General features: G+C 43.8%; 1 protein-coding gene across 1 annotated transcript in view; it reads right to left on the bottom strand.

Annotated features, from left to right (window-relative positions):
• Window positions 1–4,318: 4,318 nt before the first annotated feature.
• The window catches only part of LOC102377764 (urea transporter 2), a 21,442-nt gene continuing 13,820 nt past the window's right edge, over window positions 4,319–11,940 (bottom strand). The window contains exons 7-10 of the mRNA XM_014524989.1: window positions 8,373–8,520; window positions 7,515–7,649; window positions 6,308–6,357; window positions 4,319–4,495 (exon numbers count right to left, since the gene is read on the bottom strand). Coding sequence (XP_014380475.1) covers window positions 4,319–4,495; window positions 6,308–6,357; window positions 7,515–7,649; window positions 8,373–8,520 — 510 coding nt within the window. The remainder of the gene's footprint in view (window positions 4,496–6,307; window positions 6,358–7,514; window positions 7,650–8,372; window positions 8,521–11,940) is intronic.

Here is an 11,940-nt window from a genome sequence, read left to right as displayed (position 1 = left end):
GCGTCTCATGAGGTTCAATAAGGACAAATGCAAAGTCCTGCACTTAGGATGGAACAATCCCATGTACCGGTACAGGCTGGGGACCAACTGGCTAAGTAACAACTTTGCAGAAAAGAAGCAGGCAAAGGAAGTTCCTGCTTTTATATAGGGGATGCTGGGGATTAGGGCCACAAGCCAGTGGGCTAGGGAGAAAGGGATGGGCACAGGTGGACAAACATTAAGCGTGGGCAAACCTTAGGACAAACCTCCTAAGTACATACACATAGGATCCAGGTACTGTAATAGGTAATAAACAGTGACACTGTGGTGAAATCACCCAAGAACAGGTAACATGTAAGGAAAACTAATACCGTGGTATATACACTTGGGAAACCTTAAATCCTCCCACAACTCCAGAGGGACTCCCAACCAGCCCCTGGTCCCAAAAGTGCTTAATTCCCATCTGCCAGGGCTCCCACGCCTGAGTCCCGCTCCTGCAGCTCACAGTCCTGGCTCTGCCACTCCTGAGTCTCTGGCCACGCACCTCTCACCCATGACATCCCACACTTCATCACTGCTTTTCTGCTTCCTCCCATCCCCTGCAGCCTTCTGGGAATTGTAGTGAACATTGCAGTTCATTCCTCCAGTCCTCTGGAGGCTTCTGGGAGCTGCATTTCACACTACAGTTCCTTCTTCCAGTCCTCTGGAGGCTTACAGGAGCTGTAGTTCACATTACAAGATTACAATATATGACATTCAACATTACAGTCCATTGCACGGCATCAAAAGTGAGAATGAAAAAGGGCATTTGGAAATGCATGCAAATTCTGAATACATACCTCAGTTTATTTGATATAAATGACACACACATGTATATAGATCATAATATAGGAACACAGTTTCAATAGTAAATTCTTTTATCAGTAGGGACTGAGCTAGCTGCTATCCTTGCAGACAGCACTTGTACCCTGGCAAACAGTGGTAAGATCTATACAAGGATAAATGGAGGGGAAGGAGCTATATTGGTCATTTCTGACATGTTTTAAAAACCCATCTAAAACAAGCCTTGGGAAATACAGTAGAGTCCACAGCCAAGGGAAATTTTGTTTTGCACAGATATGTGTGTCTTTAGGTTGATGGGGGAGCAAAGCATGATGCTGCCTATGGTGTTACTTGCTTACTGTTCTTGACATGTGCCAGCGAAGATTGGGGACCACTGACTTAAAGGCTCATGGTTATGAAAATGCCAATGTTGTGTATTCAGTTCATTGTCTAATGCAGAATTTATTCCAAGTGATGCCCCAAATGTTGTGTAGGCTATGAGACCTGTTTCACTAGCTCCATCCAAGTTGATGGGACTCTGATGCACTTCCACAACTGAAGAGCTGGTCTGTGAAACATGCACTGCATTTCAATGCAAAGATGGTGTGGAATAAATGAAACCTGGTTTTTGCCTTTGCTCTCATTTTTACCTTCCCCTGTAGCGCACAGCCTTCCCTGACAAAGCAGATTTCAGTTCAAACACCGAAAACTAACACTTTCCATAGGAATATGATTGATAGACAGATGTATCCCTCCCCAAAAGTATGACCCCCTCCAGTTCTCACTTAAGTGGCCTAATGGTTTCAGTAAGACCTGGCTTGAGTTCCTATGTCCTAGCTTAAGAAGGACCTCAACTCTGTCTGGTTTACCAGGCACAGATCTGTGCCTTCAGCTAATGGCATCCATAACTGCAGGTCCGAAGACTAGCATTAGTGCTGCTATCATGTAATTCAGGGTGCTGACAGAAGTGACGGTTATAGTGTGATTGGGCCCCGGAAGTGCTCTACAAGCGTGCACTGACAGAGGTGCATGGCTGCAGCGTGCTTTAAAAATGCCTGATCATGTGACAACCTGAACCCTCCAATCCACCCACCCCACCCTCCAGTGCAGGCTGGGCAAACTCCAGACTGAGCTCCCTCCACTCCTTTCCCCCACTCCCTTTCTGAAAACAGCACTGGGGCTGGCAAGGGGGAGGGGTGGGGAAAGGGAAGAGTGGCTGCAGACCCGCAGATGCTCTGAATGGAGCTTAATCTCCCAGGATCCTGGACCCAACAACCAATGTCTGTAGGGTCAGGGGAAATGCTGTAACTCATGGTGCTTCTTCCAAAGTGCCATGAGTTACATCAGACAGTTGCATGTCTGTCAGCACCCTTAGGTGCAACTACTTGCAGACTCAGTTGCAAGTGCAAATTTTGCCAGTAAAAATAGCTTCTGAGTGGTAAAGTTAAATCCTAAATAGTGCAACAAGCTTAGGTTGCAGTTTCCTAAAAACTGGGGAGCTACTGATTTTTTTTCTGTTGGTTAACTTACATGCAAAACTCTTCCAACCTCTATCTCTTTTTAGAGCATTTGCTATATTTAGGATCTTGCACAGATACCTGTCTTTGAATTCACTGATAAATGTAAGAAGGAAAATGTTTGACTCAAATCCAAAGCCTCTAAATGGTTTCTTTTTAAAATGTACACTACAACATCCTGTGTAAAAGTTTACCAAGGAAAACAGGAGGGAATGGTACATTTTTCACGTGGGTTTTGAAGCATTGTTCATATTTAAACAAGCCTCATACAATAAAACTACCAGTTGACCCCCAATTTTTCTTTTTCTCTTTCTCTTTTGTTGCTTGCAATACATTTCTTTTATTTCCCTCCCCAATGTCATAAATCATAAGCATAATTAAATTTATTTTTCCATTTATTTGGACTGTACTATGGAAGATTGTGAAACTCCTACCTTGGACTGACACGCCACTCTGTAATTCAGTCCATTGATTTCAGCCCTTCCATTGTTCAATACAATAATGTAGCTTTCACTGTGTATAGAGTCTGACCCTAAACCTTTATTCAAGCACTTCTATTAACACCTATGGAGCTGAGATGCACTCCCACGAAGTGCCATGTATCCAATGTCAACACCTAAGCTGCATCTGAGAGAAAGCCAGAGTAGATCTGATTGGCTTAATCCTGTTTATAAAAAATCCCTCTTACTTGATAACATTCACTTGGGTTCGCTCAGGCCTGTATGATTTAAATAGAAATAGAAGGTGAATCTTCATGTCAGATACTCCAGGCAAGTTATCCAGCAGTTACCAGCCAGAATTAACCAGACAGTGCATGGCCTTCTACAACTGTACAGGTAGTGGGGAGCTGAACTGGCACTTAACAGCCATCTCAATGGGGTGTTAACTCTGAGAACAACCATCCTTCCCACCTTAACTACTTCACGTGGTTTGGAAGCACGGTTCTCGAGTTAACACCCCACTGAGATGGCTGTTAAGTGCCAGTTCAGCTCCCCAGTATCTGTACAGGTGTAGAAGGCCATGCACTGTAGCAAAACCAGCTTGACGATGGGTAGGAAAGGACCCTGGGCAGAAGATATACACAGACTAGGGGGCAGGGCCCGTAGGAGGAGAGAACTACACTGTACTGGTCTATCGGCCATTTCCTTTTACTTAGTAGAGGTGAATATTGCCTGGAGGCTATTTCTGCCCTATGATTGCTTCATTTTTGTGAACTAAAAATGGAAAGACTAGGAAGAGAGAATATTTTCCTCTAGTACTGGAGAAAGCCTCATAGGGGAAGAATTCAAGCAATGCAATTATTGCTGTTTATGGCATAGATTGAATTTAACATCTTTCTAAACTGCAAAGGGACAGTGATGTCTCTGCTTGTTTCCTTCTCACTAATCCAGCAGTTCCAGCCCTGACAGCTCAAAAATTGAGTGGCTGGCCTAAAAATAACGATTTTTTTTCCCAAAGAAATCATCATTTGGGGGTTGTTTTTATTTGCCTTATAGTTTCTAGTTGTCTGCAACTGTGGTAAAATCACAGGAGTTGGAAATGCAACAGATCAGTGCTCTTTGTCTGTCTCTGCATGTGGGTTTTTGCAAAGGTGGGGTTAGTTACCTCTTCATTCGGCCCTAACAAGACCATGAGCTAGAACGTCAAACTTTGGCACCGCTGATAAATGGCACCATCTTATCCACTTTCCTTGCTAATAAAAAACTATCTCATCTACCTGAAATGAAGTCAACCTCTGTTCAATCTCAGGTCCTGGCTGGAAAGTTTCCCAGAGGGGTTGTCTTCTTTATTGCTCTGGATTCAGCCAGTATGGATTGGTACCTGCTACAGGTACTCATAATCCAGTGCAGTAGCTATGGAAGACAATAAATGAACACCATGGAGGAAAAATCTCTCCATTTGAAAGTGAATGATTTTCTCTTGATGATATTGCACAACAGTCAGCCTATTCTGGGAGGCACATTGTGCTGCTGTCACAAAGTATATTTCTGCCTTAGCATTTACACCTCACAGGAGGACTTGTGATGTTTCTTCATTGCCAAGTAATAGGCTCGGTTGGCTTCTGGGTAAGTGACTTTGGAGAGAGGTAACTTGTAGATGGAAGAGTTATTTGTGGTTATCAACAGAAAGGTAAGGGCAGATAAGCAGAAGGCCCAGGTACCTGACGGCAATCCAAACTGAGGGGAAAAAAAAGAGAATAGTTCTTATTTGGATTTATGGAAACTTCCAGTCTTAACTGTAATTCACAGAATCATAGAAAGTGAGGGTGGAAGGGACCTCAGGAGATCATCTAGTCCAGCCCCCTGCTCAAACCAGGACCAGCCCCAACTAGATCATCCCAGCCAAACCTGTGTCTACCCAGGCCTTACAAAAACTCCAAGGATGGAAAGTCCACAACCTCTCTGGTAGCCTGTTCCAGTTCCTTATTACCCTCTTCATAACCACCTTTTCCTAATATGTAACCTAAACTTCCCTTGCTGCAACTTGAGACCATTGCTCCTTGTTCTGTCATCTGCCACCGCTGAGAACAGTCCTCTTTGGACTCACCATATAGGTAGTTGAAGGCTGCTATTAACTCCCCTCTCAATCGTCTCTTCTCCAGACTAAGTCCAGTTCCCCCAGCTTCTCCTTATCAGTCATGTGCCCCAGCCCCCGAACCATTTTCATTGCCCTCCACTGGACTATCTCCAACATGTCCACATCCTTTCTGTAGTGGGGGGCCAAAAACTAGACACAGTACTCCAGATGTGGCCTCACCAGTGCTGAATATCTGGGAAGAATCACTTCCCTTGATCTGCTGGCAACCCAGTACATCAGCCTTCTTCTACCAACGCAGCCCAGTACGTCACTAGCCTTCTTCACAACAAGGGCACACTGCTGGCTCATATTCAGCTTATTGTCCTCTGTCACCCCCCGTCCCTTTCTTCAGAGCTGCTGCTTAGCCAGTCAGTCCTCAGGCTACAGTGGTGCATGGGATTATTCTGTCCTAAGTGCATGACTTTGCACTTGTCCTTATTGAATCTCATGAGATTTCTTTTGGCCCAATCCTCCAATTTGTGAAGGTCTTTCTAAAACCTAGCCCTACCCTCCACTGTATCTACTACTCCCCCCAGCTTGGTGTCATCTGCAAACTTGCTGAGGGTGCACTCCATCCCATTTTCCAGATTGTTGTTTGAAGAAAACTGGTCCTGGGACCAACCCTAGGGGTACTCCACTTGGTACCATCTGCCAACTAGGCATCAAGCCATTCATTATTACTCAGTCAAAACCAGCAGACCTGGAATGAATCTTCTCCAAAAGAAGATTGTATTTATTTCCCAAAGATGTAGCAGCCCCTCTCCTCTTCACCAAAGCAAAGCCATCTGTTGATAGGATGCTACCATTATGTGGACCAGTTCCATATAGTGAGTACTGGCTACCCAGGGAAAGGTATAAATCCTTTTTTCTCATGTCAATGTAACCTCAATGAAACTGAGTGTAAAATAAGGCAGTATTTGGCCTGTTGGCTGTAGGTCAGAGCACAGGAATGGAAGTCAGGATTTTTTTAAATTCTCCTCCTGGTTGTTTCAGTGACTCCTCTTTGGGCCCTGAGTAGGATACTGAGAACTAGATTTCTCCAGGTATGTTTGAGGATCTTGGCCTCTCCGTCTCAGATTTCTATGTATAAATTATGACTAATTCTCCTTACTTCATGGAGGTATGATGGGCTTACTAGTTAACGTGCCAGCTCTATGTTGTGGATGTTAAGTGCTAAGTCATTATTATTGTCAATGAATTTTAATGAGCGTTGTAGCTATCCCATGAGGCAAAACTTGTCCCCACTGGTAAAACTGAGGCTCTTAATGGGACAGACCTGCTCTGTAAATATAACTGTGTTACATCCCCTGGGAAACACTAGTGATGAAGAATAAGTATCAGAGGTTTGCATTCTGTCCTAGGGAACACAGCTCCCTTCCCTGTTGTTTGTTCCTGAGTTAATTAAAACTTACCACAGAAAGCATATTAGCCAGAGATGCTCCTAGATAGGCAGTGAAAAGTGCTGTGAAGAGAGACAGAGAGATTATTCCTGATAAGTAAGACTGCTCACAGCCATGGGGAATGAGGTAGGACAGCTGAACAAGCCCTTCCACTGCCCTGGATGGTTTTTTCCTGCTAACCTAGCCCTGTCTTTTGTGAGAGCACAGGTGTTATTTATAGTATGGACTTCACCTTTCACAGATATCATCCCTTCCAACGTGGGGGCCCATGCATGGTGTACAAAAATCTTGTACTGCAGTAGAAATGGAACAACGAAAAAAAGCAGGATCGAGGAAACAATCTTTGGAAATGTTTCTGCAGTGAAGTCGCTTTACAAGGCTCCTATGGAACAGAAAATACCCCCTTCCCATGTAGCTGTTTGGTTTTCCTCACTCAGACAGACTATAATGTGTGCCGGTGAAGGAATAAAGCAAAATCTCAATGATGTGTTTGGGTTTCACCCTAAGATCTACGTTATCCTGATCAGACAAGGAATGGCTTTATATAGCATTTCTCAAAGAACTCTGTGGTTTTTGGTTTGCGCTCCATTTACAAATTATACATAGTGCTTAGGGTCGGAAGGGACCTAAACAGATTTTCAGGTCTGACCCCTTGCCCTGGGCAGGAACAGGTGTGGGGTCATATCACCGCAGCCAAATATCTGTCCAGCCTCCTCTTGAAGACCCCCAAGGTAGGCGAGAGCACCACCTCCCTTGGGAGCCCAGTCCAGAGCCTGGCAGCCCTAACTGTAAAGTAGTGTGGCTTTACAGTATAGTTTCAGGTAGAAGTAACTTTTGAGAGAAGTTTTTCCCTGACCATTTCTAGTTTCGAGATCTGCAGAAACTGTCTGTGTCCATCCCCAGTTTCCATTCACCGATACGATGCATTTAAGAGTATCAAGTGAATGTGCTCTATACATCAGGGCATGTCCATATACTTATCATTGGTTCCAGACACTTGCTTCCTTTTGGTGGGATACAGTGCTTGGCTGACAGCAAAATTCATGATTTTGGTTTGCCCTTGTGTGGTAGAGGGATGGCCCTGAATCAACACCTCCAAGCTAAAGGCCCTTCAGCCTTGTCCGAATTCATCTGCTTGTCTGGATGAGGACACTGCAGCTTCAGCACACCTCTAGTTTTTCATTTCCAAAATAATAGCAGAAGCCCCTTAGACACATACCACAAGCAACTGCAAGCAGGAGAGTCTGCCAGGTGTAAGCATAGAAGATGCCTCCAATCGCGATGCATGAGAGGGAGCTGTTGTAGTTCCACAAGCCGGAGTAGATTTTACTAAAAGGTGCTGCCAGGCTCAGGGCTGTAAAGGAAATCAGAAAAAAAGTCAGCGCTGAGCTCAAGGGGGAGAAGAAGCTGAACTCTAGACTGAAGCAGGCATTTGAAGAGCTCTGTTCTAGATGCAGACCTACAACCATTCCTCCCAGTGACCCATGCTCGGTTTTTACTCATGCCGATGTTGACCTGAACTAAATCTACTGAAGCCAGTGGAGTTACTCTGGACTTCGCTTGGTGAAACTGGGAGCAGATGCAAGCTGTATAAGTGGAGTAGGAGATACACGAGTGAATGGGAGAGGTTTTGCAACCTAGCCATTTCAGAACCCACAGCTTTGTCTCGTTCAGTAAATGATTACTCAAAAACAAAAAGTAAGTATATTTCTAGTTTATGTATTGGGTTTGATATAAAAATATTTCCACCCTTCAAATTTTATGACAACAATGAAGATGAGAATTTCATCTAAAACATGTCAAACATTCAAATTTGTAGTTGAAAAATGAAAACTTCCACCAACATATTTGATGTTTGTCAAATGTTCTTTCTGGTCAGACACTTTCCATTGGAAACATATTTTTTGACTGCAACATTTTTCACTGGGTCTAATTCTCTTTATTTCAAGTGTGCATGTACAATATAGGATCATAAGAAAGTAGGGCTGGTAGGGACTTGAGGAGGTCATGTACTCCAGTCCTCTGCTCAAGGCAGGATCATCCCTGACAAGACACCCGTAAAATAGAGAATTTATACCTGCCACTACCCCCACTGCTGATCCGATCACAGCATGCAGACAAATGAGCGGAGAGGAAATGAGCAAAGCAACCAGGATGATGCCTCCAGTCCAGGGGTTATCACAGCCGTACACCTGTCCAACTCCAACGGGAATGGATTGGAACAACTATATCAGTTTGAAAAAGATAAGTTTTTATCTAGTCTATGATTCGTTTTTAACATTGACGTCCTGAACTGCAAACCTGTGAAGACAGCCCAAATGCTAAATAGAGATTTGCCCTTAGTAATTACAAGAGGACAAAATGCAAACTTTTAGGCCTGTGGGCAGTTGAGGTTGAGGATGTTAATATGAGCAATGGGGAGGAGTATGAGATGTCACTTATTCCTGTTGCTCTTTCATGCATTTTGCTGCCTAGCGAATCTGTATAAGACTTGGACCCACCACTTATGGACAGTACCTATACAGTTTAATAGGAATAAATGAGTAGGAGTCCATAGATAGTTTTCTAAGTAGCTATACGACTTAATCAAAATATCCCTTTTAAAAGTTTATTTTTTCACTAATATTTTAAAATTCAAAGCCAAGGATTTGGTTTTCTATTGAACTTTACTTAGAATGAGTCTTTTGCATTTAAACCTTACATAACATTCCCTTACGTCACATCACTCTCATACACCGCTCACTTTTTCAAAGCCTTGTGATCAGTCACCTGAAAGAAACCACCAGCATTTTGAACCACGATGCCCACAAGGCAGAGATTTGAGTCTGTCTGAGTCGGGTCCATCTTTCACAAGAAATCTTCCTGATTTTAAGGCCAGAGGAAACCATTACATTGTTGGCTACAAATGTCCAACTTGGGATCCTTAAAATTCTGGTTTATTAGGCGGATTGAGGCACTATAATGAATTTAAATCATAAAACTTGGGGCTGGTCCCCCCTCCCCCCCCACACATGCACACACACAGTAGCATGCTACAAGAGTCAGGTATACCTATACCACAGGCACTGGAGTCTGCCGTTGAGGCTTCTTTCAGCGTGGTGTTATCTTCCAGAAGGGGGTCGCTGGCTGGTCCTTTTGGCTGGACAGGTCGGGTGCTGGTCAAGTTGGAGATCTAGAGGGCGCCCCTGAGGGTCACTTTTCACTGCTTTTTATCTGTCCTTGGCAGACTTTGGTGACTCCCCAGTTTTCAGGTTTGCCCAATCCAGGGGTCATTGACCCTCATGGGACTTCCCCCCTCGGTGGCTACTGGATGGCATCTGTCAGCCCCAGGGGTTGTCCGCATGTATGTGCAGGCTTGGGAGTCTGTTGATGAATTTTGAATAGGGCTCTGGGAGCGGCTGATTTGGAGATATTCAGCCCAAAAGTTGTTCCCCTGCGTTGATTAACTCAGGCCAGGGCTTCTAGCCCTTGATCAGTGAGGTTTAGAGATTTCCCGGTTGTTACATTGTCTTCTATTGAGTTCTTCCCTTGGTTGATCTGCAGCTTCCAGGTGTTAATTGCTGTGTGCTACCTTGTTACACATTCAATCACTGATTCACTCGCTCTTTCAGGGGCCAGCCTGATACAGGGAAGGACAGTTTGATTCCTGCCCTTGTTAACATTGTTACAATGTATAACTTACTTATGAAACTAAAGGCAGACAAGGTTCCTATGAAACTAAACACATTTAGTTGAAAGTTGAAAGGTGAGGAGTATAAAATATAAGCTACAAAAGTAATGCCATGGCACACAAATAGATAAAAATACCAAAATACAAGGGGAGATACAAAATGCACACATACAAATTTCAAAACACAATTCCTTATCTTAAAGTGAAAGAAAGAGGAAGGAAGAAAAGGTAGAAGAGGAAAAACATATCCAAGGAACGGAGAGCAACTGCAGGCAAGAGGAAAAGGGGCTTTCTGCTACAACATCATGTAGCCTGACCTGATTTACAGACCAGTTTCATCTAGTTACTGATGGATCAAACCCAAGAACATGTTTAATTAAAGGAGTCTGGATAGAAAGGCTTGGTAGATCTTGATAGTTTGTTTTAGCCCTTAATCATTCTCACTGTTAAGCATCGGGCCCAATTTCTCCTGTGAATGTTGCTGTCTTCAGTTTGCTATTCATTGGTTCTTCTTATGCTTTCTATTTGCTATGTGAACGAGCCTTTTAATACCCTGCATTTTCACCCCATGTAATAAATGTCCTATTCGGTAATCAAGCCACCTCTTCATCTTTTTGAGGTCTTTATAGCATATTTTCCAGGCATTTCACCTGCTGCTACGGGTTTTAAAGCAGCTGATTACCCTCACACAGGAGTGATTTCCACTGCAAGATCCTTTTAAGGATGCTGCAGGGTATTGGGAAATAAGCTACTGCTCCTCCTCTCTGTGCCTGGTCCCTGGGCGAGGTGGTAAGTACTGTAATAAATACATAAGTTTTTGAAATAGGGTGCAGCTCAATAGAGACGTTATGGAAGGGTGCTTCAAGTCTGAAAAGGTGGAGAACCGGTGAGAAACTACAGAAAAATATATATTCAGGTCTAAACAGTCATAGGCTTCCTTGGTGCTTACAACCAACCTGTGCTTCATAGCTGCCACTTCTGGGGACTTTATCGTAGAATCATAGAAAATTTGGGTTGGGAGGTCATCTAATCCTAACCCTTGCTCAAAGCAGGTCCATCCCAACTGGATCATCCCAGCCAAGGCAGTGTCTACCTGGGTCTTACAAACCTCTAAGGAGGGAGATTGCACCACCTCTCTGGGGAACCTGTTCCAGTGCTTTACTGCCCTCCTAGTGAGAAAGATTTTCCTAATATCTAGCAATCTTCCCTTGCTGCAACTTGAGACCCTTCCTCCTTGTTCTGTCATCTGCTACCACCGAGACAGTCCAGCTCCATCCTCTTTTGAACCCCTCTTTAGGTAGTTGAAGGCTGCTATTAAATCCCTTCTCAGTCTTCTCTTCTGCAGACTAAATAAGCCCAGCTCCCTCAGCTTCTCATTATAATTCATGTTCCCCAGACCCCTCACCATTTTCACTGCCCCTCTGCTGGACTCTCTCCCTTTTATCTGTTAAAAGGTGCCTTAATGCATCCCCCACTATAGTCCATGGCAGTCTGGTTGGACCTCACAGAGCCTAGACTTGAACAAACCTACATGTCGTTAATCTTTCCCTGGGCCTCACATTTCTCCCAGATATTTCCAGACTTTAGGACTTTTATGTTTCATTCACGTAGGACAGAAATTAGCCTGGTGTTAATAGCTAAAGGTCCTGCCAGAGCTCCTCTCAGTTCCACTTTTAGTACAGTCTCATGATTATCAGTGTCCTCTCTGTTTGCAACAGTGCATTTTGGGGAATTTTAGTCACATGTACCAGGGAAACGACACAGTTCATCACAAATCTCCCTTACTCGTTCAGCTGCTTCTTATCATCCGCCCTTCTTTTAGCCATGTAAAGCTCACAGTTGGATGTCTTAATGTGTAATCCAGAAGAGAGCTATGTAGAGAGGGGATTCATTTATTTCCAGGAACTGACAACTTCTGCCTTACTCCTCAAAGACAAATACCTCATTTTAATGAACATTTGTTTGATGCTCTCTT

Source organism: Alligator sinensis, unplaced genomic scaffold (assembly GCF_000455745.1).
Source record: "Alligator sinensis unplaced genomic scaffold, ASM45574v1 scaffold518_1, whole genome shotgun sequence".
In the NCBI taxonomy this organism is placed as follows: domain Eukaryota; kingdom Metazoa; phylum Chordata; order Crocodylia; family Alligatoridae; genus Alligator; species Alligator sinensis.
Note: the sequence above shows the minus strand (reverse complement) of the source record. Positions and strands in the feature narration are given on the sequence as shown.